Source organism: Budorcas taxicolor, chromosome 1 (assembly GCF_023091745.1).
Source record: "Budorcas taxicolor isolate Tak-1 chromosome 1, Takin1.1, whole genome shotgun sequence".
Classification (NCBI taxonomy): Eukaryota; Metazoa; Chordata; class Mammalia; order Artiodactyla; family Bovidae; genus Budorcas; species Budorcas taxicolor.
In genome coordinates, this window is record NC_068910.1 from 156,047,971 (window position 1) to 156,075,037 (window position 27,067).

General features: G+C 37.7%; 1 protein-coding gene across 1 annotated transcript in view; it reads right to left on the reverse strand.

Moving 5' to 3' along the window:
• The window catches only part of NAALADL2 (N-acetylated alpha-linked acidic dipeptidase like 2), an 895,965-nt gene that overhangs the window by 466,372 nt on the left and 402,526 nt on the right, over positions 1 to 27,067 (reverse strand). Inside the window, exons 8-10 of the mRNA XM_052645317.1 lie at positions 9,029 to 9,121; positions 5,001 to 5,206; positions 708 to 827 (exon numbers count right to left, since the gene is read on the reverse strand). Of these exons, the coding sequence (XP_052501277.1) occupies positions 708 to 827; positions 5,001 to 5,206; positions 9,029 to 9,121 (419 nt within the window). The remainder of the gene's footprint in view (positions 1 to 707; positions 828 to 5,000; positions 5,207 to 9,028; positions 9,122 to 27,067) is intronic.

Sequence of the window (27,067 nt, forward strand, 5' to 3'; positions counted from 1 at the left end):
TGTCATCTGGGTGAAAGTCATAGAAAGAGTACAGAAACAAAAGTGTGAACTCTACCCATAAAAGAGGAAATATGTTCCAAAAATTTATTTGAAACAGATGAGAAGTAACTACATTAAAAAAAAAATAGATAACTATAGAAAGGCATTATCACAAACTGCATGAATTATTTTCAAGGTATTTTAGGAAAAAACACGCTTTATTTTTCCATAAATTTTTTTCAAATAATACTTTCCAAGTACCTTAAATCAAGTTCTCATTATATTCTAGGAAAAAGACATGGGTCCTGCTATGAGGAGGCTTGCCCCATGTTTGAAAAGATAGAAGAGGACCCACATTTACTCAAAACATAACTGAAAAAGAAATCTCCAAGCAACCAATTTTATCACAACATGCCAACATTGGCAGAATTGGGAACTTAAGCACTAAATTCAATTTTTAAGAAATAAATTTCCATTTTTACACATATTCTCTATAGATGTATAATTCACACCTACAATTATAACCATAAAAGTGTAGTAAAGAAAGAATTTCAGAACATAGCACATTGGTTGAAGAGATGACAATAAAAAGTCAGGAATAAATCATTCCTTAAAACACTTATGGATAGTTTCATGTATATTAAAAAAAATAAAAAGATTAAGAAACGCCAGATTATGGAGAAAAAGGCAGTTTTACAAAATCATTTTATGAAAGTGGTTCATCTTACCTCAGCTACCAGTTGCTGAAGAGATGGTGAAGCAACAGAGTGGAGAGTTGAGTTACCCCTTACAGGACTGTGGAGACTAATGTAAGCCACAACATTTCTCTGCAGAACCTTCCGGAAATCCTAAAATTAAAAAAAAAAACAAACCACTATATATATATATATATCTTTAAGATAAATAAAAGTGACAGATTCCACTTTATCAGTTACATGTTGAACAATAAACACGTCCTACTTAAAATCATTACCTTGCATAATACTTTATATTTTGTATTTAAAGCAATCTCTTACTATTTAATAGAGTAGTCAAGGGCCATAAGTGTATTTTAAATAATGGTGGCAAGGGTAGTATTTAAATATTTAAATACAATATTTAAAATGCATTTTAAATAAGTATACTCCTTATTGTATATCCATACAATATACAATATTTTAAAGCATGTTCATGTCCCTCAAAAATGTAAAAGTTTAGGAGAAAAATATCCTTATATGGTTTATACAGTATGAGATTCAACTTCAGAATACAGGTTGGAATATTTGCTCTATGACAGCATTTAATTTTACAGACTCTGAATTAGAGAACAGACATGGATAAATCACCAGTGCTTAATAAAACCAGCCCTTTCCTTTGGAGTGTTGAGCTACATTTTGCATAAAGTGGCTCTTTATTCTGAACAAAATAGGGCATAATACAACTGTGGCCCTGCACAGATCACCTGAAATAAAATCTGATGCATTTCACCCATAAACTAGCATAAAATGATTCAGCAGATTAGTTATTTCACTTCTCTGCTAAACACAAATTCCAAAAGCTGAAGACCACTGATCCTATTGATAAGTTACCACTAAGAAGCCCTTCTGTTATTTTCTTCCTTTTCCTACACAAATATTTAATGAGTAATTATCATGGTGTCAGTTCTATAGGAATACCCTAAAACTTGTATTACTTCATGCTTTAAAAATAGTTTTTTCTTCTTTCAACATTATCAGATGAAAGTCTGTAAAGGCTTATATATCCAGCACATAAATATTATTCTTAGTTTATGTTAAAAATTCAGTTATACCTCTGTAAAAGTGGTGAGAAGACAATTCATTTTAAAATAAATATTTTGAATATAAATGATGAACTTTAAGCTTAAGTACTCTGCTTTACACATAATGTTGTTATTAAAAATGTTCATTATTACACAAGAGCTATATAAAAAAAAGCTTCTATTAACATACTACCACACTGACAATGTCTATAAGTCAGTCCATTTAATTCTCATGAGAACCTCATAACATAGACATTAGTACACTTTTAGGAGGAATCAAGCCTTGGAGAAATTACTCTTGCCTAAGATCACATGTTCTATTGTACAGAAGATTTGAACTCTGATTTCTTTGATTACGAAATCTATAGTATTGCCATAATAGCCTGAGATGAAGATTCTTCACAGGAGAGATGGTACATTTTTTAAAGAACCTATTTAAGTAGAATGTCATAATTCTCTTCAAGGATCAAAATCAATATTGAGTCAAATAATAACTCTATCACTATAAATTCCATCTGACCAGCATAGCCTAATCCTTTTAATTATAACTCTGCATTTCAAGGGGATCCTGAGCAAAACAAAATTAGAAAGGGCATAATGACCTGTCAACAAGTGCTTTCCTCACTCATCTTCATTAGGGAATATATTTAGTGCACAAATTGGTTTCATCTAAAAGAAAAAAGTCTTCCATTTTCACAAAAAGTAGGTTTGATAAGAGTAGACAGAACAGGAAAACTAATAGTTTTCTAAATTCCTCCTCAACTAGATTGTTACAAAAATACTACGTGAACTATACTGAAATAATCTAAGATATAGTAGTTCACAATAGTACATTTTATGAGGTAATAATTAAATTACACAGTATTCACTATTTTCTTTATTATATATTTTTGCTCATCTAGTCATGGAAAAAGCCAGAAATTGATTGGGTGTATAATCTTGCCTGGAAAATCCCATGGATTGAGGAGCCTGATAGGGTGCAGTCCATGGGGTTGTGAAGAGTTGGACACAACTGAGCAACTTCACTTTCACTTTTCACTTTCATGCATTGGAGAAGGAAATGGCAACCCACTCCAGCGTTCTTGCCTGGAGAAGCCCAGGGACAGGGGAGCCTGGTGGGCTGCCGTCTATGGAATCGTACAGAGTCGGACACAACTGAAGCGCCTTAGCAGCATAATTAGTTGTCAAATATGCATATACACATAAATACTTTAAGACAGAGGTCTCTAACCTTTTTGACTAGGAAGAGCATTTTCTACAAGAAACATTTTTTTTCCTATGGACTCTTACAGTATAACAGTTGTATTTTTAGTATCTGTTGTTTGAGAAAGTATAAAATGACCAAAAGGTACAACAGAGTCAATAAATAAAATATTTTATTAACTATAAAAAATATTTACTTAAGGTGAAAATATAATTGCTCACATACATAAAAGGTCACAATAGTGAATTAATTTATGGTTAGCATGCATGATGCTCAAATAAATTCAAGGACTATTTGCAATATACTTCCCTGTGCAGAGGAGTTAGTGATATTTAGGAATTTAAGTTAAAACTACTATTGTTGCATAAGCCTACTTTGAGAACACAACTTAGAAATATGTGTGCCAAGTTAGAATGAAAATGAATTGACTGAAAATTATGGAAAAGGCTGTATAAAATACTGGAATAAACTTTTTGAGAGAATCTTAAAGATACTTTCTTAAAATGTGCCTTATTGCTACAAGAAAACTAAAACATTGTTTTCTTTGTGATAAAACATTTCTGAATTATTAAAATCAGCCCATATCACATATGTACTCACCAAATTGTTTTTTTTAATTGTTTTTATCCTTAAAGTAAGGGATTTGGAATAGAAGTTTGAGAGATTACTTTAGCTAATACATTTTCCATCTTCCTAAAAATTTGTCAGCTTTAAAAGATTCTGTCAGCAATGGAATTTCTTTATTTGAATTAATTTTCTTGAGTAATGGAAAAAAAACTCATACACTAATTTAAATACAGAAAAGTATTTTGATTTCCAGTGTATGAATCTTCATAAACTTTACAACTGTAAAATTTTTCTTGTTTTGAAACATCTTTCTCTCAAATTAAAAAAAGAGGTTTGCTTGCTTCATTTGTATACCTTTTTGATAGCCAATAGACATTTTGTGCATTTTTGAGTGATTAAATGAAAAATGAAACGAGAATTTCTCATTATATATTTGGGATTTTTTCCCTCTAAAGCTGACGTAGTAAACAAACTAGAATATGAACTGTTTTTAGTTTTCCTAGTTAAACTTATGTAGGTTTTTTAAAATTCTTATTTCTGTTAAAATTCTTTTTATGAAATCATAAAAGTAAATAGAAAATCTAAGAATTTTATGATGTGTTTATTGCTGTAAATGTGGAATCAATCCAAAGTTGTCATATTGCATTAAAAACATAGTGTATTTGCGAGACAGACATATCAGATGCATTTAAAAATTTATTCCAGTTGTATTCTAACTGTAATCCATTGCATAAAAGATTTCATTTGAACAATGGCTGGGTGGTAGTTTAGTTGCTAAGTTGTGTCCGACTTGTGACCCTATGGACTATAGCCTGCCAAGCCTCTCTGTCCATGGGATTCTCCAGGCAAGTATCCTGGAGTGAGTTGCCATTTCCTTCTCCAAAACAAAGGCTACCTAAGGTAGCTAGGCAAGCAGGCAGGAAAGTAGATAGGTAGAGATGCAGGTAGAAAAGAGGAGCAGGGAGATAGGGGTTTGGATGGGAGGGAGAAAACAAGGCAGAAAAAAAGGAAACTGCTGTTTTCAGTCCAATCTCTATGCTGTTTAGGTAAGATATAATCCCAAGTTAATACACATTTAACACATAAGATTGTTTCCTAATTTCAGAAAATTGCTAGAAGATTTATTAAAAAAAAAGGTAATGGTATGTATCACTTGATCACTTCTTATCCAGTGCCTGTCAGTCTAAGGATTGACATAATAACCAGGTAAACCTCAGTGCAGTTATATTAGAGTCTGTAGGTCTGGTAGCAACAAGAATAAGATAGCTGCAGACCACACACCATTCACTGTGGGCTAAATCTAACTCCTTAGCATTCTTAGAGGTGATCTCAGCAAGTGAGCATACAGAACACTCTGGTTGAGATGCACATTCCTGTTAACGGCTTCATCAGTTTTACTTTATCTACTCTAGTCCAGAGAGCAAGAGAAAGCGAGAGGCAGCATGACAGTGCAATTATGAGAGCAAGGCACAATAATTAATGTACATTTACCTCTCCCCATTCATAGGAACCAATATTTCCAAAAGCTGTTCCTCCCCATGAGCAGAAAACAATAGTACGGTCTGGTCTCCACCCTCTCTTAACTCTTAACATCAAGGCCCGGACAAAAGCTGTGATGATGGCAGTGCTGCTGGCCCATTCTTGTCTATTATAACTGTGAGCGGTATGATGATGGCTGCCAACTATGACATAACGGTCTGGAAATGGAAGGAAACAAGAGCCACTGAAACATAATATAAACCTTAACAATAAATTTAATGACATTTACATAATCCTATTGCACAACCAAGCAACAATTATGCAAAATTATTCTAATAATTAGGACTACTTTAACATTTTTCACCCACTGTCTTGATTTACACATCTGTGTATTTCATAGCAGAGGCAGCTGCTGAACTCAATTATGAATCCAAAGCTTAGATCCGTATTACTGTCCTCTGCAACATGCATATTAATTAATGAAGTACACAAATATGCCACAACGAAAACCTTATCTAACATTTTTCCAGAATCATAGTGGGAAGTGCCCTATAACAATGTGTATACGCTCAGTAAATATTAATGAAATATTCTTACATTTGATGGGACGATTATTCAGTCAGTGCAAATGTTAAAAATGTGGTACTCATGTAGGAATTTTGCAATAAATGAAGTATTTAGGGAATCAGTTTTCATTTCCAACTTATAGTTTTAACCCCTCTCCTTTCCTTGATGGAAAAAAAATCATCATAAAAAGTCATCCAACTACTCTTTTTTTCACATATTTTATTTCATAGAATCATTCAAAATCAATTAGGTACATTACTAGAAAGGTCTCCATGACACCTGGATGGGTTCTGAACAACATATTTAACTGACTATTGTCAGTAATAAGGTAGTACAAATGCATCTCCAGAGTTTCCTCTGATTTTGTTGTCTGTGAATGTTGTTGGCACATATCTAAATTTACTTCAGCAAGTAGCCCTATAATCTGTGTAAAAATGTTTTTCCTCATTAAGTGTCATTTTCTGAGCAGATGTTCCATAGCATGATGGTTAAATGTGCAGAGTTTAAGGACTTCATGCTTGGGATGGAATCCAGGGTATTTGACTTACTAGTTGTATGACCTTGCCAAGCTTGTTCAGGTGCTCATGACTTCTTCAACCATAAAATGGGTATAAAATAGTGCATACATCATTTTTTCTTTTTAACTTTATTTACTTTGAGAAATTTTATTGTAATATAGTTGCTCTACAATGTTGTGTTAGTTTCTGCAATACAATAAAGTGAGTCAACTATATGTATACCTATATCCCCTTTCTTATATTTCCATCCCATTTAGGCCATCAGAGAGCACAGAATAAAGATCCCGTGCTATACAGTAGATTCTCATTACCTATTATATATAGATACAGATATATCCTCTTGGTATCCATCTTTATTCTCTACAACTGTGTCTCTGTTTCCATTCAGATGTTTGGAGTTTTAAGTAAAGCACTTTCAATAGCTCCTGACACACAGTAAGTACTACACATGTGTGGAATGAGTAAATCACGTCTTGGCTTCATGGCATCAAAAAGCTACTTTACAGGAAACATTACTGAGTGAAGCAATTTTAGTTTTCCTCACTGATACTGGAACCAACAATGAATTTAATCCATCAATAGTGTGTTAACATTTAATTAATGATATATATAGTGTGACTGCTCAGATGGTAAAGAATCTCCTGCCTGTAATGCAGGAGACCTGGGTTCAATCCCTGGGTCAGGAAGATGCCTTGGAGAAGGGAATGGCAACTCACTCCAGTATTCTTGACTGGAAAACCCTATGGACAGAGGAGCCTGGTGGGCTACAGTCCATCAGTTCTCAAAGAGTTGGACACTGCTGATTGACTAACACACACACATATAGTTTGCCTGCAGTGTTGAACTGATTTACTCAGATATGTATAAAAATTCTGTTTGGAATTGTCTGTGTTCTAGATAAGTGGTGAGGGATTGTTAGTTGCTCAGATGTGTCTGACTATTTACAACCCCATCGACTGTATCCCTCCAGGCTTCTCTGTCCATGGACTCATCCGGCCGGAACACTGGAGTGGGTTGCCATTCTCTTTTCCAGGGGATCTTCCCAACCCAGGAAGAGAATCCAGGTCTCCTGTATTGCATGCAGATTCTTTACCATCTGAGCCACCAGGGAAGCCTTCATTCTAGGTAAACCATATCTATAAAACTAAATACTGCCGCTACTGCTAAGTCACTTCAGTCGTGTCTGACTCTGTGCGACCCCATAGACGGCAGCCCACCAGACTCCCCCGTCCCTGGGATTCTCCAGGCAAGAACACTGGAGTGGGATGCCATTTCCTTCTCCAATGCATGAAAGTGAAAAGTGAAAGGGAAGTCGCTCAGTTGTGTCCAACTCTTTGCAACCCCATGGACTGCAGCCCACCAGGCTCCTCCATCCATGGGATTTTCCAGGCAAGAGTACTGGAGTGGGGTGCCATCACCTTCTCCGGAAAACTAAATACTAATTGATGCCATTTCTAATTTTCAGAGTCATTACATAAAGAAAGCATGTGAATGATCAATATTTTTGTAAAGTGCAAATAAACATGAGAAACATATTATACATTAAGGAATACTATTAATTAAACTGAGTTTAAAAAGTTGGTGTTTTTTTCTACATTGAGTGTCAATAAGGAAAGCTTTTCTATCCTAAATCTAGTATAATTCAGTACAATATTTTCTTCAAAAATAACTAAGAAATGTAGCAATGATGATAAATATTTTTAATACTTCAATTAGAGATTATTGTGACGGAAATTCACTGAAATGGTTGAAATGCAACAGCAACAATCTCCAAAATCATTCATATCTTGCATTAAAGATATTATAAGCAGAGGTTGTTCAACATTGCTACTGTAAAGAAATCAAACAGAAGGTGCCCATGAATTTTTAGAGTTGGCTGGCAGGAAACTTGGTAGGGATGTAAAACTTGATCTCAAAATTCCCTGAGTTAGCAATTTCGGGGTCAATTTGACTAAAATAATGGAGAAGATAATTTCTCCAAAAAGAACTTGAGTAAATATCCCTACCAAATAATTAGAAGTGGAACAAATGTACTAAAAGACTTGGATTCTATATTCTGTGTAACAAGCAACACAGACAGTGATGTCCTTCAGTCTCACAATGTATTCAGAAGTGTTGACTTTAATTAGATAATTAATGTATTTGTGAGTTATTTTCACTTCTTTAGCCTATACAGCATCATCTGAAGGTTCCATAAGATCCCATAACAAGGTATAAAACTATTTAAAATTTAGCCAGGTGAACTTTTCCATAAGCATCTTAAAAACCTAAAGCCACACGAACATTAGGCAGAATTGTCGGTGAACCAAGGATTAGGGATGGGACACAGACTAACACTGAAATATTTGAAACCAAAAGTTTTACTAAAAAAAAATTAAAACTAAAATATTTCATTTAAAAAAATGGTATTATAAAAATAAAATCTTCAATGGTGTTATAGTGAATAAAAGAAAAACAATGACTTCTGTAGCTTTCATTCAAAGGTACATGCCAGTTTAACAAATCTAAACTCTGTTTTTTTCTGTTTTGTTTCCCTTCTTAAACTCTTTAGTATGATTTATCTTTGAAGAGATTTGGTATGAAATAGAATAAAGACCTGTTTCTTGCTTTTATATATCACCCACCCCTTAAAGTAGCATGAACCTAATTACCTCTAAAGCAGGACATTTAACTATGATATTGTTACAGAGCATTTGTGATATGTAAGATGGGATTCCTTGGAGCTCAGACAGAAAAGAATTCACTTGTCAATGCAGGAGACCCTAGTTCAACCCCTGGGTCAGGAAAATCCCGTGGAGAAAGAAATAGTAACCCACTCCACTACTCTTGCCTGAAGAATTTCACGGACAGAGGAGCCTAAAGGGCTACAGTCCATGGACTTCCAAAGAGTTGGACATGACTGAGCAACTAACACACTATATAAGATGTAGATTATAAATACTTGGGTCTACTTACCTGGAAATGTCACCCCCTTTAAATATCCAACAACATTAGTAACTGTTTCAAATTTTGTGACTGTTTGAATTTTCATGTTGACAATTCTTTCCTCTGCAAAAAAAAAAAAAAGCAAAACAAAACTAAAATATACTTGTTTTTCTAAATTCTGCTGTTTTAATTTTTATTAAAATATCCAAATTCATTTATAATATATCATCAAATTATCCCAAACAATTGAATTTTTCTAGGTAACAAATGTCACACTTTTTGGCAAATATGCATTGGAAAGATTGTGTAGACAATTTTAGGTGCTTATTATTCAATGATGACTAAGATGCAATTTCTAGCTTCATAGAACTATAGAGCCATAAAAGGGCTATTTTATTTTTTTGTTTTTATTTTTATTGGAGGCTAATTACTTTACAATAGTGTGGTGGGTTTTTCGTCATACATTCACATGAATCAGCCATGGGTGTACATGTGTTTTCCAACCTGACCCTCCCCGCCACCTCCCTCCCAAAAGGGCAATTTTAAACTTCATATTAAAAACCGCAATGAGATTAAACAGGAAAACACACAGAACAAGATCTCAAGGATATGTGTGCAACTCTTAAAAAATCATCATCATCATCATCATATAAAAATATTTCCAAACAATTTTAAATACTTGCCTAGCTTCAAAACAAAATCACATGTGGAGATAATTTGACCATTTCCCTTTGATTCATTACTACATTGTTACTTTGAAAACCGGAAAGCATTACATAAATTAAAAGAATAAAGATTTTTAAAGCTACATATACTTTAAAATATTGGAGTTTTGTACTTATGTTTATATGTCTCTCACCACTCCGGTACTCTTGCCTGGAAAATCCCATGGACAGAGGAGCCTGGTAGGCTGCAGTCCATGGGGTCGCGAAGAGTCAAACACAACTGAGTGACTTCCCTTTCACTTTTCACTTTCATGCATTGGAGAAGGAGATGGCAACCCACTCCAGTGTTCTTGCCTGGAGAATCCCAGGGACGGGGGAGCCTGGTGGGCTGCCGTCTATGGGGTCACACAGAGTCGGATACGACTGAAGTGACTTAGCAGCAGCAGCAGCAGCAGCACCTCTCTTCTAAATCTCTGCCAACTGCTCTGCCTCTTTGAGTTTTTCTATTCATGCTTGATAGTAAAAAAATTTGACAACAAAGAAACAAAGACACCAATCAGAAAGGACTTCAATCACAGCCCTGAAGGGATCTCTGAAGGTTTTTGATGATCACAAGTGTTAATCCTGTATTTGATGGATCCTGAAACTAAAGCACAATTTCACTCATCTCACATGCTAGTAAAGTAATGCTCAAAATTCTCCAAGCCAGGTTTCAGCAATACATGAACCATGAACTTCCAGATGTTCAAGCTGGTTTTAGAAAAGGCAGAGGAACCAGAGATTAACATCTGCTGGATCATCAAGAAAACAAGAAAGTTCCAGAAAAACATCTATTTCTGCTTTATTGAGTATGCCAAAGCCTTTGACTGTGTGGATCACAATAAACTGTGGAAAATTCTGAAAGAGATGGGAATACCAGACCACCTGACCTGCCTCTTGAGAAACCTATACACAGGTCAGGAAGCAACAGTTAGAACTGGACATGGAACAACAGACTGGTTCCAAATAGGAAAGGAGTATGTCAAGGCTGTATATTGTCACCCTGCTTATTTAACTTATATGCAGAGTACATCATGAGAAACGCTGGGCTGGAAGAAGCACAAGCCGGAATTAAGATTGCCGGGAGAAATATCAATATCCTCAGATATGCAGATGACACCACCCTTATGGCAGAAAGTGAAGAGGAGCTAAAAAGCCTCTTGATGAAAGTGAAAGAGGAGAGTGAAAAAGTTGGCTTAAAGCTCAACATTCAGAAAACGAAGATCATGGCATCTGGTCCCATCACTTCATGGGAAATAGATGGGGAAACAGTGGAAACAGTGTCAGTCTTCATTATTTTGGGCTCCAAAATCACTGCAGTTGGTATTGCAGCCAAGAAATTAAAAGATGCTTACTCCTTGGAAGGAAAGTTATGAGCAACCTAGATCGCATATTGAAAAGCAGAGATATTATTTTGCCAACAGAGATCCGTCTAGTCAAGGCTATGGTTTTTCCAGTGGTCATGTATGGATGTGAGATTTGGACTGTGAAGAAAGCTGAGCACTGAAGAAAAGACCCTGATGTTGGGAGGGACTGGGGGCAGGAGGAGAAGGGGACGACAGAGGATGACATGGCTGGATGGCATCACTGACTCAATGGACATGAGTTTGAGTGAACTCCAGGAGTTGATGATGGACAGGGAGGCCTGGCATGCTGTGACTCATACAGTCACAAAGAGTTGGACAGGACTGAGCGACTGAACTGAACTGAACTGGGCAGTCTGAGGACTGGGGTGGTGGGGAGGAAGAAGGTACTGGTAGAAAGGTAGTTTCCCTAGGAGACATTCTAGGGCAGTCAAGTAAAACTGTTCAGGAGGGGGTGACAATTAGAAAGCAGCTAATGCAAAGCAGGGGCTTCCCTCATGGCTCAGGGAGCAGTAAAGGATCTGCTTGCCAATGCAGGAAGTGTGCGTTTGATCTTTGGATATGGAAGAACTTCTGGAGGAGGAAATGGCAACCCATTCCGGTGTTCTCTTTTTGTGTGTATATAGTTTTATTTATTTATTTATTGGCTATGCTGGGTCTTCATTGGTGCATGGGCTTTTCTCTAGTTGGAGCAAGTAGGGGCTATGCTCTAGCTGTGGTGCACTTCTCATTGCAGTGGCTTCTGTTGTTGCTAAGCATAGGCACTAGGGTGCTCAGGCTTTGGTAGTTTTATATTCTTGGCTCCAGAGCCCAGGCTCAATAGTTGTGGCACACAGGCTTAGTTGCTCCATAACATGTGGGATCTTTCCTGACCAGGTATTCCACCAGTGTCTCCTTCTTGCCTGGCAAATCCCATGGACAGAGGAGCCTAGTAGGCTGCAGTCCATGGGGTCGCTAGGAGTCGGACACGATTGAGCGACTTCACTTTAGTTTTCACTTTCCACTTTCATGCATGGAGAAGGAAATGGCAACCCACTCCAGTGTTCTTGCCTGGAGAATCCCAGGGACAGGGGAGTCTGGTGGGCTGCCATCTATGGGGTCGCGCAGAGTCGGACACGACTGAAGTGACTTAGCAGCAGCAGCAGCAGCTCCTGCATTGGCAGTCGGATTCTTTACCGCTGAGCCACCAGGGGAGCCCTCCACTCCAGTATTCTTGTCTGGAAAATCTTGTGGACAGTGGAGCCAGAGGGCTTCAGTGCATGGGGTTGTAAAACAGCCAGACGCAACTAAGTTAAAAAAAAAAGCAAGACAGACACACTTTGCTGACAAGAAGTTGAAATTGAACTTCTTACTGCCAGATGAGCTTCCCTGGTGCCTCAGACGGTAAAGCATCTGCCTGCATTGCGGGAGACTCGGTTCGATTCCTGGGTCAGGAAGTTCCCCCGGAGAAGGAAATGGCAATCCACTCCAGCACTCTTGCCTGGAAAATCCCATGGACGGAGGAGCCTGATAGGCTACAGTCCATGGGGTTGCAAAGAGTCGGACACGACTGAGCGACTTCACTTTGACTTTCTGCCAGATGAAACTATTATGACAAATAAGTTGCTTCTTTCTTTGTAGTATGAAAGTGAGAGTGTTAGTCACTCAGTTGTGTCCAACTCTTTGTGATCTCATGGACAGTAGCCCACCAGGCTCCTCTGTCCATGGAATTGTCCAGGCAAGAATACTGGAGTGGGCTGCCATTCTCTTCTCCAGGGGATCTTCCTGACCCAGGGATTATGCCTGGGTCTCCCACATTGCAGGAAGATTCTTGGTCTGAGATTCTCTGAGATTCTTTATCTCAGATTCTCTGGAGCTGGTTGCCATTTCTTCCTCCAGGGGATCTTCCCAATCCAGGGATCCAACCTGTGTCTCCTGCATTTCTTTACCACTGAGCTACTTTGAATGTGCCAAAGTAACAGCTCAAATAGAAAATCACTACACTAAAAAAATTATAACTAAAACAAGAGTAAAGCGACTTGAAGAGAATACCTGAATGCCTTATATATGAAAAAAGCAAATCTACTTAGAACTGAGCATTGTGGTTCTAATTAAGGAGCTATGTGTTTTTGTTTACTTTTTAAAATCAGTATACTTTGTTTTTATAGAGCAGTTTCAAAAATACAGATGAACAGAGCAGAAGATACAGGATTCCCAAATACCCTTTCTCCCCTGCCTCTATTTAGCATCTTGCATTGCATGCATGCATGCTCAGTTGAATCCAGCTCTTTGTGACCCTATGGACTGTAATATACCAGGAACATCTTCCATTAGCATGATCAATACCTGTTACCATTAATGAGACAATATTAATAAGTTCATAAATTCCATAAATCACATTGTTTTACTGGTTGTACTGTGCATTCTATGGGTTTTGACATAAACAGAATGACAGGTATGCACCATTATAATATCATATAGAATAATTTCACTGCCCTAAAAATTTCCTGTGCTGTACCTGTTTATTTTTTACTCTCTCCCTTCTTCTTAAGCTCCTGGCAACCAATGATCTTTTAAATGTCTCTACAGTTTTGCCTTTTCCAAAACATGATAGAGTTGGAATCATAATTTGTTTTTAACATTTAATTCCCTGTTCTAGTTTTGTTCCAAACAGTTCAGATAAATGAACTTTAGATGAGGGACTCATGACCTTATAGTTGTTATTTTTAATATTTTTACTTTATTTTTGAGTTAGATACAGCTGAAGAATCATCTCTGGTTTCCTAAGATTCATTATTAACTTTTTTCAAGTTCAGAAGTAAGAAAACCTTATAGTATGTACAAATGTACTGCAAACTTCTTGAAATATTACCTTATGATATAGTGCCTTACAATTTATAATACCATTGACACACAAACATACTAATTCTTCCCTGTGGCTCAGACCATGAAGAATCTGCTTGCAATGCAGGAGACCTGGGTTTGATCCCTGGGTCTGGAAGATCCCTCAGAGAAGGTAGCAGCAACCCATCCCAGTATTCCTGCCTGGAGAATTCTATGCACAGAGGAGCCTGGTGGCTACAGTCCATCAGGTTGCAAAGAGAAGGACATGACTGAAAGACACACACAAACACACACATACACACACTCTCACTCACTCACACACTAATTCTCACTGGATCATTTTTTTGTTTTTCCATGAAACATTAATGAAGCAGCTTCATTAATGTTAATATTGAGTTCTTATTTATACATGGATTTGTTTTTAACCATTCTAATATAACTCATTTTAACAGGGCCATAGTGTTTTAATTAACAGAAATTTGTCATGACTGAAATACTGGGTCCACTACCAGCACCACCATCATCATCTAATTTAACTATTCAATTTGGAGGAAATTTCCAACCCTATTTTTATGAAAACTTTTATATTAGTTTGCCATGTGCCGTGAAAAGACATTTCAGGATTTCACTAGGATTGCATTAAATTAGCGAACCCATTTGAGAAAATTATATCTTTTATATATTACATATACTTCTCAATTTATTTCAGCTGATTTTATTTCTTTAAAATTTTTTATATTTTTATTTATAAAAATTTGCATGATTATTAAATTATTTTAAGCTTTTCCTGCTATAGTAACAAAATATAGTGTTTAAAATTCTTTTACAATGTATAAGCATGCTATTTAATTTCATATGTTAGTCTTATAAAATGCCTTCTTGTTATTCTACTATAGGTTTTAATAATTAATCTGTTGAGTTTTAATGTTTGTTAATTTCACTTAGATGCATACCAAAAATAGTTTTGTTTTTTCCCTTTTAATCTTTATAGCTTATCTACTGTTCTCAACATTTTTTCTAGGACTGCCAGTGCCTTGTGGAATGCAGATAGTAAAAGCAGCATTCTTTGGTCCTAGCCTTGTATTCTTCACTACAAATGTTTCTATAACTGTATTTTTTTTAAGTTATTTGCTACAGCTTTCTAGGAAATTCCCTTTAAAAGTAAGATCACTTTTATATCTTCCTTTGCTAAGAGGTTTTAGCATAAACAGATATTGAATCATCTTTTGAAATAACTCAAAGTTTTTTCACATTACAACGTTTAAAAAAATGCTTATATTCCTGGATTAAGCCCTTCTTGGTCATGATATTTTTTGTGTGTGTTTGGTTACCAATACTTTAGAATATATTCATATGTAAGTGACATTAATAACTTTACTTCTCTATTTTTCCTGGTCTGATTTTGATATGTAGATTATAAATCTCACAAATATTTAGGGATCTTTGCTTCTTTTCATTGATTCTGTGAGAGTTTATACAGCACAAATTAACCATTTTACAAAGGAGAGGTAGTTTTAGTATATAAAACTATTTGGTACTGGTATTTTTTGTGTGTGTTGCAGAGAGAAGTACATTTTCACCCATTGTATATTTTCATTTTATTTCACTTGATATTTTCAAATTGTTATTATTAATGAATATAAGCAAATTGATTCTTATGTTTATTTCTTCTAAATGTATTTAATTGTTCATTTTATTCTTGTTCTTCAAAAAATCATTCATTTGTCTATGATTTTGTTTCCTATTCTATTTCTAACATCAATTTACTTAGTCTATGTTTTTAAATCTTTTCATCAGTTTTACTAGAGTTTAGTTAATTTATTAGAATTTAAAAAAAAACAAATTTCGGGTTTATGGATCCTCAATCATTTTTTCTTTATTTCTTGCTACAATATTATATTCTACGCTTATTAGTGTCTGTGTTAAATTTTGCCTAATGTATTCTCTGTGTGTATATGTGTTTAACCTAAATTCTTAAGATGTTTAGCTCATTTCCTTTCAGTTGTTACACATATCTTTAAGGCTATAGATTTTCTATGTAGCTGAAGTAAATTAATTTTGATATATGGTGTTATTATCTCACAAATTCTAACATTCTTAAACTTCTATGATAATTGTTTCTATAATAAATGTATTAGTCCAAAGAATTTTCAAAATATTCAAATACATGATATGGGTTACCGCTTTAATATTGATGTCTAGCTTAATTTAATTAATGAACTGAAAGCAAGGTCTATATGCTGATAATTTGATTTTAGGTGAGATTTATTTTGTGACACTGGCAGGCTATTATAAGTGATTTATAGAGACTAAACATTTTTATAAATGTTCCATATAAAGAATGTTCATTCCCTGTTACATGGTTGCAGCATATCATTCATAGGTCCAGTAAATCAGGCTTGAAAACTGTGTAGCTCTAGTTTTGGTGTTCTACATACTATCTCTGTCAATTATTGAGACATTTTATAGTTTCCCATATGTTAATTTATCAATTTATCTTGGCATTCTTATATTTTTTGACTAGTTACATGTGTGCAAGCTTAGAATTGCTACTATTCCCTGATTTTTATATAGATTATTTAAAATGTGCTTCCCTGTTAACTCAGCTGGTAAAGAATCTGCATGCAATGCAGGAGACCCTGGTTCTATTCCTGGGCTGGGAAGATCTGCTGGCGAAGGGATAGGCTACCTACTCCAGTACTCTTGGGCTTCCCTGGTGGGTCAGCTGGTAAAGAATCTGCTTTTAATGTGGGAGACCTGTGTTCGATCCCTGAATTGGGAAGATCCCCTGGAGAAGGGGACACTGTGTTGGTATGTATAGGGCTTCCCTAGTAGCTCAGCTGGTAAAGAATCCTTCTGCAATGCAGGAGACGCAGGTTTGATTCCTGGGTTGAGATGATCCCCTGGAGAAGGAAACAGCTACCCACTCCAGTATTCTGGCCTGGAGAATTCCATGGACTGTATAGTCCATGGGGTCTCAAAGAACAATTATTCTTTACATCATTTCTATCCCAATTATACCCTAAAGTCTCCCCCTACATTAATATAATTATTCCATATTTCTTTTGCTTAGTATATCTCCAATATTTATTTTCCAAGCATTGCCTTTTTTTTAACCAGGCATCCTAGGGGGATCTCTGACTTGGATACAATTTTATGTTAATTTTTTGGCTTGATGTTTCTATACTACAATGTTAGTAAAAATTCTAAGCCAGGATTTTAAATTTCTAAAGTCATTTAAATTTTTATTTTTATTCTTTATCCAGAGCTCAAGCAGAAGAAAGCTTTTCTTCATCAGTAGGAGGATTCCTTTCCAGTTTTCCTACTTCAACTCCATGGTCCTGGTTTTATGTAGATGTTAGTTACAATTCTTCAGTACTCTTGCCTGGAAAATCCCATGGATGGAGGAGCCTGGTAGGCTGCAGTCCAGGGAGTCATGAAGAGTAGGACATGACTGAGCGACTTCACTTTCACTTTTCACTTTCATGCACTGGAGAAGGAAATGGCAACCTACTCCAGTGTTCTTGCCTAGAGAATCCCAGGGATGGGGGAGCCTGGTGGGCTGCCGTCTATGGGGTTGCACAGAGTCGGACATGACTGAAGCGACTTAGCAGCAGCAGCAGTTACAACTCATCACTCCCTATAGTTCCATAACCATGTCCTTTGTCCCCATGTGGGTGCTATGTTCCCACTCTAATTTACCTAATTCACTGGGACCCATAACCTTTCCCAACACCTGGAAATTATATGGTCAATTTTTCTATTTATTTCCCTGATTTTTCACTCTGTCTTTGTGTTTCCTTCTGGACATTTTACTTTTTCTTTTTGATAGATGCTTTCAAAAACATTTTTTTCTTATATTTCATACAGAGCTCCTAGACATTTGCATGGACAGATTTCAAATTATTTTACCTGCCCTCTTCTATATCCTGAAGTGTAACTTTTATTTAAAAGTAACATAGAGGTCTGAGAAAGTAAACACAATTTCTTTTACAAAGATGCTAAGATTACATTGGTTCTTTCCAGCTGAGAGAAGGACTTCCTATGAGTCACAGGCCCAATATCAGGTCCAAATAATGGCATGCAACATAGCAAAACACTGCCTTTCATTATTTAGGTACAACCCCACATATGATGTTGATCCTAATAATATTGTTTCATAATAGTCCATACCCATGTTTGAAAGCAAATGTTCACATAGCCTGTTTGCCTTCACTAAAATCAGTACTATGATCACACCCTCCATTTTAATGATAAATATCAGTAAAATCTTATATAAACTTTCATGTTCATAGCACATCTATTGCTGTTGGCATTGCTAATTTAAATACCCATTGCTAAAGCAATACTACTCTTCATAGCAATAACATTGGCAATCTTGTGCTTTGGAATTTATCCTACAAGGATAATTGAACTCTTTGCAGCATAATTTTAATAGCAATTACAGACAACAACATAGATTTCCTCAACAGGGAAATGACTTAGAAAAATTGCAATAAAATGTGAGAGCGTTAAAATGTAAAATACTATGTAGAGACATGGATACACTGTAAATGAAGAGAACAAAATACAAAGAGATATACATGATGACTTAATTTAGGCAAATTGTGCATTTATGGACATGTTCAGAAAGAGACATTAATAAATGAAGCATAAACTGGGTTATGAAGAGACATCTCTCCAAAGAAGACATACAGATGGCCAAGAAGCACATGAAAAAATGTTCAACATCACTAATTATTTTAAAATGCAAATTGAAACTACAATGAAATATCACTTCACACCAGTCAGAAAAGCTATCATCAAAAAATCTGCGAGCAATGGAGGGGGTATGGAGAGAAGGGAAACTTCCTACACTTGGTACAACCAATGGAGAAATTGGTACGGAAGATCCTTTAAAAAACTAATAATAGGGGGGTGGTCCTAAGATGGCAGAGGAATAGGACAGGGAGACCACTTTCTCCCCCACAAATTCATCAAAAGAACATTTCAACGCTGAGTAAATTCCACAAAACAACTTCTGAATGCCAGCAGAGGACATCAGGCACCCAGAAAAGCAGATTATTGTCTTCAAAAACGGGTAGGAAAAAATATAAAAGACAGAAAAAAAAAGACAAAAGAGGTAGGGAGGGAGCTTCTTCCCGGGAAGGGAGTCTTAAAAAGAGGGAAGTTTCCAAACATCAGGAAACACTCTCACTGCCGAGTCTGTGGCGAGCCTTGGAAGCACAGAGGGCAACACAACAGGGAGGAAATAAATACATAATTAAAACCCACAGATTAGGAGCCCAACGGTAACTCCCCCAGTGGAGAAGCAGCGCAGACACCTGCATCTGCCACTAGCAAGCGGGGGCTGGACAGGGTGGCACAGGCTGCGTTGCTTTTTAAGAATCAGGCCCAAATGCCCCGAGTGTACCCAGAGTGAACTAACTTGGGCTAGCAAACCAGACTTTGGGATAGCTACCACGCGAAAAGCTCTAACATAAGACAATGCCAGGACCACGCACAGAACAAAGGATGGAACAGAATCAGCCGGCTGCAGACCATCCCCCTCTCGTGACAGGCAGCCAGAGCCGGAAGGGCCAGAAGGGGGCAATCGCAGCCCCAGAGAGACATTAACTACCAAACTGCAAACAGGCTTCTTTGCTAACTAAGACTTCTTGGGGTTCTGGACAGTCATCATCCACCTGAGAAGGTGCGCCAGTTGCACACCCAGAAAACTGGGCAGTAGGGATGGGAGAGGTGATAAGTCGCAAGGACTACGCTCGCCAAACACCTGAGCTACTCGGACTTGGGAAGGGCACAAAACGCAGGCCCAACCGAGTCTGCACCTCTGAGGACTACCTGAATGGCTTAGGCCTGTGAGGTGTATGCAGCCCAGGGCCGGCCTCAGATGGTTCCTGGTGGAGCAACCTAGAGCCTGAGCTGTGTGCGCCATGAGTGGCAGGGTGGGGGATGGGGGCAGGCCCAGTGTTGTGGCTGAGACATTGTGGGCACACACAAGTGTTATTTGTTTGAAGCATCCCTCCCTCCCCACAGCGTGACTGAACAAGTGAGCCTAAAAAAAACTGTCCACCACTGCCCCTCTTGTGTCAGGGCAGAAATCAGACACTGAAGAGACCAGCAAATAGAAGCTAAAACAGGGGGAACCGCCTTGGAAATGAAAGGTGCAATAGATTAAAACCCTGTCATTAGTACCGACTACATAGGAAGAGGCCTATAGATCTTGAGAAATATAAGCTGGACCAAGGAACTATCCGAAAATGAACTGACCGCACACTGCCCACAACAACACCAGAGAAAGTCCTAGATATATCTTCACTATTATTATGATCATTCTTTTTTTTTTTAACATTTTAAAATTTTTAAGTCCTCTATTTCTCCTTTAATTTTCATTTTTATAACCTACTATTACTTTTCAAAAAAAAATACCCTATTTTTAAAGAAAACTTCATATATATATATATATTTTAATAATTCTTGTGACTTTTTTTTTTTTTTTCCCCCCTCCTTCGTCTTCTTTTCTTTAATATTGTATTTTTGAAAATCCAACCTCTACTCTAGATTTTTAATCTTTGCTTTTTGGTATTTGTTATCAATTTTGTACCTTCAAAAACCCAACCTTCAGTACCCATTTTAACTTGAGAGCGAGATTACTGGCTTAACTGCGTTCTCCTCCTTTGGACTCTCCTTTTTCTCCACCAGGTTGCCTCCATCTCCTCCCTCCCCCTTCTCTTCTCTACCCAACTCTATGAATCTCTGTGTGTTCCAGACGGTAGTGAAAACTTAGGGAACTGATTACTGGCTAGATCTGTCTCTCTCCTTTTCATTCCCCTCTTTTATCCTCCTGGCCACCTCTGTCTCCTTCCTCCCTCTCCTCTGGATAACTCCGTGAACATCTCTGAGCAGTCCAGACTGGAGCGCACACAAAGAAGTGATTACTGGCTAGCTTGCTCTTTCCTCTTTTGATTCTACCTCATCTCATTCAGGTCACCTCTAACTCACCCCTCCCTCTTCTCTTCTCCATGTAACTCTGTGATCCTCTCTGGGTGTCCCTCAATGTGGAGAAACTTTTCATCTTTAACCTAGATGTTTTATCAATGGTACAGTATAGAAGGAGAAGTCTTGACACTACTGTAAAAATAAGACTGAAAACCAGAAGCAGGAGGCTTAAGTCCAAATCCTGAGAACATCAGAGAACTCCTGACTCCAGGGAACATTAATCAATATGAGCTCATCAAATGCCTCCATCAGTTCAGTTCAGTTCAGTCGCTCAGTCGTGTCTGACTCTTTGCAACCCCATGAATCGCAGCACGCCAGGCCTCCCTGTCTAACACAATCTCCCGGAGTTCACTCAGACTCACGTCCATCGAGTCCGTGATGCCATCCAGCCATCTCATCCTCGGTCGTCCCCTCCTCCTCCTGCCCCCAGTCCCTCCCAGCATCAGAGTCTTTTCCAATGAGTCAACTCTTCTCATGAGGTGGCCAAAGTACTGGAGCTTCAGCTTTAGCATCATTCCTTCCAAAGAAATCCCAGGGTTGATCTCCTTCAGAAGGGACTGGTTGGATCTCCTTGCAGTCCAAGGGACCCTCAAGAGTCTTCTCCAACACCACAGTTCAAAAGCATCAATTCTTTGGCGCTCAGCCTTCTTCACAGTCCAACTCTCACATCCACACATGACCACAGGAAAAACCATAGCCTTGACTAGACAGACCTTAGTTGGCAAAGTAATGTCTCTGCTTTTGAATATACTATCTAGGTTGGTCATAACTTTTCTTTCAAGGAGTAAGCGTCTTTTAATTTCATGGCTGCAGTCACCATCTGCAGTGATTCTGGAGCCCAAAAGAATAAAGTCGGACACTGTCTCTACTGTTTCCCCATCTATTTCCCATGAAGTGATGGGACCAGATGTCATGATCTTCGTTTTCTGAATGTTGAGCTTTAGGCCAACTTTTTTGCTCTCCTCTTTCACTTTCACCAAGAGGCTTTTTAGTTCCTCTTCACTTTCTGCCATAAGGGTGGTGTCATCTGCATATCTGAGGTGACTGAGATTTCTCCTGGCAATCTTGATTCCAGCTTGTGTTTTTTCCAGTCCAGCGTTTCTCACGATGTACTCTGCATAGAAGTTAAACAAGCAGGGTGACAATATCCAGCCTTGACATACTCCTTTTCCTATTTGGAGCCAGTCTGTTGTTCCATGTCCAGTTCTAATTGTTGCTTCCTGACCTGTGTATAGGTTTCTTAAGAGGCAGGTCAGGTGGTCTGGTATTCCCATCTCTTTCAGAATTTTCCACAGTTTATTGTGATCCACACAGTCAAAGGCTTTGGCATAGTCAATAAAGCAGAAATAGATGTTTTTCTGGAACTCTCTTGTTTTTTCGATGATCCAGTGGATGTTGGCAATTTGATCTCTGGTTCCTCTACCTTTTCTAAAACCAGCTTGAACATAAGGGAGTTCACGGTTCACGTATTGCTGAAGCCTGGCTTGGAGAATTTTGAGCATGACTTTACTAGCATGTGAGATGAGTGCAATTGTGTGGTAGTTTGAGCATTCTTTGGCATTGCCTTTCTTTGGGATTGGAATGAAAACTGCCCTTTTCCAGTCCTGTGGCCACTGCTGAGTTTTCCAAACTTGCTGGCATATTGAGTGCAGCAGTTTCACAGCATCATCTTTCAGGATTTGAAACAGCTCAACTGGAATTCCATACCCTCCACTAGCTTTGTTCATAGTGATGCTTTCGTAGGCCCACTTGACTTCACATTCCAAGATGTCTGGCTCGAGATTAGTGATCACATCATCATGATTATCTGGGTCATGAAGATCTTTTTTGTACAGTTCTTCCATGTATTCTTGCCACCTCTTCTTAATATCTTCTGCTTCTTTTAGGTCTAGACAATTTCTATCCTTTATTGAGCCCATCTTTGCATGAAATATTTCCTTGGTATCTCTAATTTCTTGAAGAGATTTCTAGTCTTTCCCATTCTGTTGTTTTCCTCTATTTCTTTGCATTGATCGCTGAAGAAGGCTTTCTTATCTCTTCTTGTTATTCTTTGGAACTCTGCATTCAGATGCTTATTTCTTTCCTTTTCTCCTTTGCGTTTCCCCTCTCTTCTTTTCACAGCTATTTGTAAGGCCTCACCAGACAGTCATGTTGCTTTTTTGCATTTCTTTTCCATGGGGATGATCTTGATCCCTGTCTCCTGTACAATGTCATGAACCTCATTCCATAGTTCATCAGGCATTCTATCTATCAAATCTAGACCCTTAAATCTATTTCTCACTTCCACTGTATAATCATAAGGGATTTGATTTAGGTCATACCTGAATGGTCTAGCGGTTTTCCCTACTTTCTCCAATTTAAGTCCTAACACCTCCGTACCTACACTGAAACCAAGCACCACCCAAGGGCCATCAAGTTCCAGAGCAAGACATACCATGCAAACTCTCCAGTAACACAGGAATACAGACCTGAGCTTCAGTATACAGGCAGCCCAAAGTTACCTCAAAACCACTGACATCTCATAACTCATTACTGGACACTTCAATCCACTCCAGAGAGAAGAAATCCAGCTCCATCCACCAGAACACTGACACAAGCTTCCCTAACCAGGAAACCTTGATAAGCCACTAATACAACCCCACCCACAGTGAGGAAACTCCGTAATAAAGAGAACACTAACTGCCAGAATACAGAAAGGCCATCCCAAATGCAGCAATATAAACAAGATGAAGAGGCAGAGGAATACCCAGCAGATAAAGGAACAGGATAAATGCCCACCAAACCAAACAAAAGAGAAAGAGACAGGGAATCTACCTGATAAAGAATTCAGAATAATGATAGTGAAAATGATCCAAAATCTTGAAATCAAAATGGAATCACAGATAAATAGCCTGGAGACAAGGATTGAGAAGATGCAAGAAAGGTTTAACAAGGACCTAGAAGAAATAAAAAAGAGTCAGTATATAATGAATAATGCAATAAATGAGATCAGAAACACCCTGGAGGCAACAAATAGTAGAATAACAGAGGCAGAAGAACAGTTCAGTTCAACTTAGTTCATTTAACTTGCTCAAACGTGTCTGACGCTTTGCGACCCCATGAACTGCAGCACGCCAGGCCTCCCTGTTCATCACCATCTCCCAGAGTTCACCCAGACTCACGTCCATTGAGTCCGTGATGCCATCCAGCCATCTCATCCTCGGTCGTCCCCTTCTCCTCCTGCCCCCAATCCCTCCCAGCATCAGAGTTTTTTCCAATGAGTCAACTCTTCTCATGAGGTGGCCAAAGTACTGGAGCTTCAGCTTTAGCATCATTCCTTCCAAAGAAATCCCAGGGTTGACCTCCTTCAGAATGGACTGGTTGGATCTCCTTGCAGTCCAGGGGACTCTCAAGAGTCTTCTCCAACACCACAGTTCAGAAGCATCAATTCTTTGGCGCTCAGCCTTCTTCACAGTCCAACTCTCACATCCATACATGACCACAGGAAAAACCATAGCCTTGACTAGATGGACCTTGGTCGGCAAAGTAATGTCTCTGCTTTTGAATATGCTATCTAGGTTGGTCATAAGTTTTCTTCCAAGGAGTAAGCGTCTTTTAATTTCATGGCTGCAGTCACCATCTGCAGTGATTCTGGAGCCCAAAAAAATAAAGTCTGGCACCATTTCCACTGTTTCCCCATCTATTTCCCATGAAGTGATGGGACCGGATGCCATGATCTTCGTTTTCTGAATGTTGAGATTTAGGCCAACTTCTCTCTCTCCTCTTTCACTTTCATCAAGAGGCTTTTTAGCTCCTCTTCACTTTCTGCCATAAGGGTGGTGTCATCTGCATATCTGAGGTGACTGAGATTTCTCCTGGCAATCTTGATTCCAGCTTGTGTTTCTTCCAGTCCAGCGTTTCTCATGATGCACTCTGCATAGAAGTTAAATAAGCAGGGTGACAATATCCAGCCTTGACATACTCCTTTTCCTATTTGGAACCAGTCTGTTGTTCCATGTCCAGTTCGAACTGTTGCTTCCTGACTTGCATATAGATTTCTCAAGAGGCAGGTCAGGTTGTCTGGTATTCCCATCTCTTTCAGAATTTTCCACAGTTTATTGTGATCCACACAGTCAAAGGCTTTGGCATAGTCAATAAAGCAGAAATAGATGTTTTTCTGGAACTCTCATGATCCAGCGGATGTTGGCAATTTGATCTCTGGTTCCTCTGCCATTTCTAAAACCAGCTTGAAAGTCAGGGAGTTCATGGTTCACATATTGCTGAAGCCTGGCTTGGAGAATTTTGAGCATTACTTTACTAGCATGTGAGATGAGTGCAATTGTGTGGTAGTTTGAGCATTCTTTGGCATTGCCTTTCTTTGGAATTCGAATGAAAACTGAAGATAGGATTAGTGAAATAGAAGATAGAATGGTAGAAATAAATGAATCAGAGATGAAGAAAGAAAAACTAATTAAAAGAAATGAAGACAATCTCAGAGACCTCCAGGACAATATGAAATACTCCAACATTCGAAATATGGGAGTCCCAGAAGAAGAAGACAAAAAGAAAGACCATGAGAAAATACTTGAGGAGATACTAGTTGAAAACTTCCCTAAAATGGGGAAGGAAATAATCACCCAAGTCCAAGAAACCCAGAGAGTCCCAAATAGAATAAACCCAAGGCAAAACACCTCAAGACACATATTAATCAAATTAACAAAGATCAAACACAAATAACAAATATTAAAAGTAGCAAGGGAAAAACAACAAATAATACACAAGAGGATTCCATAAGGATAACAGCTGATCTTTCAGTAGAAATTCTCAGGCCAGGAGGGAATGGCAAGACATACTTAAAGTGATGAAAGAAAATAACCTACAGCCCAGATTACTGTACCCAGGAAGAATCTCATTCAAATATGAAGGAGAAATCAAAAGCTTTACAGACAAGCAAAAGCTGAGAGAATTCAGCACCACCAAACCAGCTCTCCAACAAATGCTAAAGGATATTTTCTAGACAGGAAACACAAAAAGGGTGTGTATACCCGAACCCAAAACAATAAAGTAGATGGCAATGGGATCATACTTATCAATAATTACCTTAAATGTAAATGGGTTGAATGCCCCAACCAGAAGACTGGCTGAATGGATACAAAAATAAGACCTCTATATATGTTGTCTACAAGAGACTCACCTCAAAACAAGGGACACATACAGACTGAAAGTGAAGGGCTGGAAAAAGATATTCCACACAAATGGAGACCAAAAGAAAGCAGGAGTAGCAAAACTCATATCAGGTGAAATAGACTTTAAAACAAAGGCTGTGAAAAGAGACAAAGAAGGATACTACATAATGATCAAAGGATCAATCCAAGAAGAAGATATAACAATTATAAATATATATGCACCCAACATAGGAGCACTGCAATATGTAAGACAAATGCTAACAAGTATGAAAGGGGAAATGAACAATAACACAATAATAGTGGGAGACTTTAATACCCCACTCACACCTATGGATAGATCAACTAAATAGAAAATTAACAAGGAAACACAAATTTTAAATGATACGATAGACCAGTTAGACCTAATTGATATCTATAGGACATTTCACCCCAAAACAATGAATTTCACCTTTTTCTCAAGTGCTCATGGAACCTTCTCCTGGATAGATCACATCCTGGGCCATAAAATTAGCCTTGATAAATTCAAAAAAATTGAAATAATTCCAAGCATCTTTTCTGACCATAGTGCAATAAGATTAGATATCAATTACAGGAGAAAAACTATTAAAAATTCCAACATATGGAGGCTGAACAACATGCTTCTGAATAACCAACAAATCACAGAAGAAATCAAAAGAGAAATCAAAATATGCATAGAAACGAATGCAAATGAAAACACAACAACCCAAAACCTGTGGGACACTATAAAAGCAGTGCTAAGGGAAAAGTTCATAGCAATACAGGCATACCTCAAGAAACAAGAAAAAAGTCAAATAAATAACCTAAGTCTACACCTAAAGCAACTAGAAAAGAAAGAAATGGAGAACCCCAGAGTTAGTAGAAGGAAAGAAATCTTAAAAATTAGGGCAGAAATAAATTTAAAAAAAAAAAAGAAAGAAAAGAAAAGAGAGAGAGACCATAGCAAAAATCAACAAAGCCAAAAGCTGGTTCTTTGAAAGGATAAATAAAATTGAC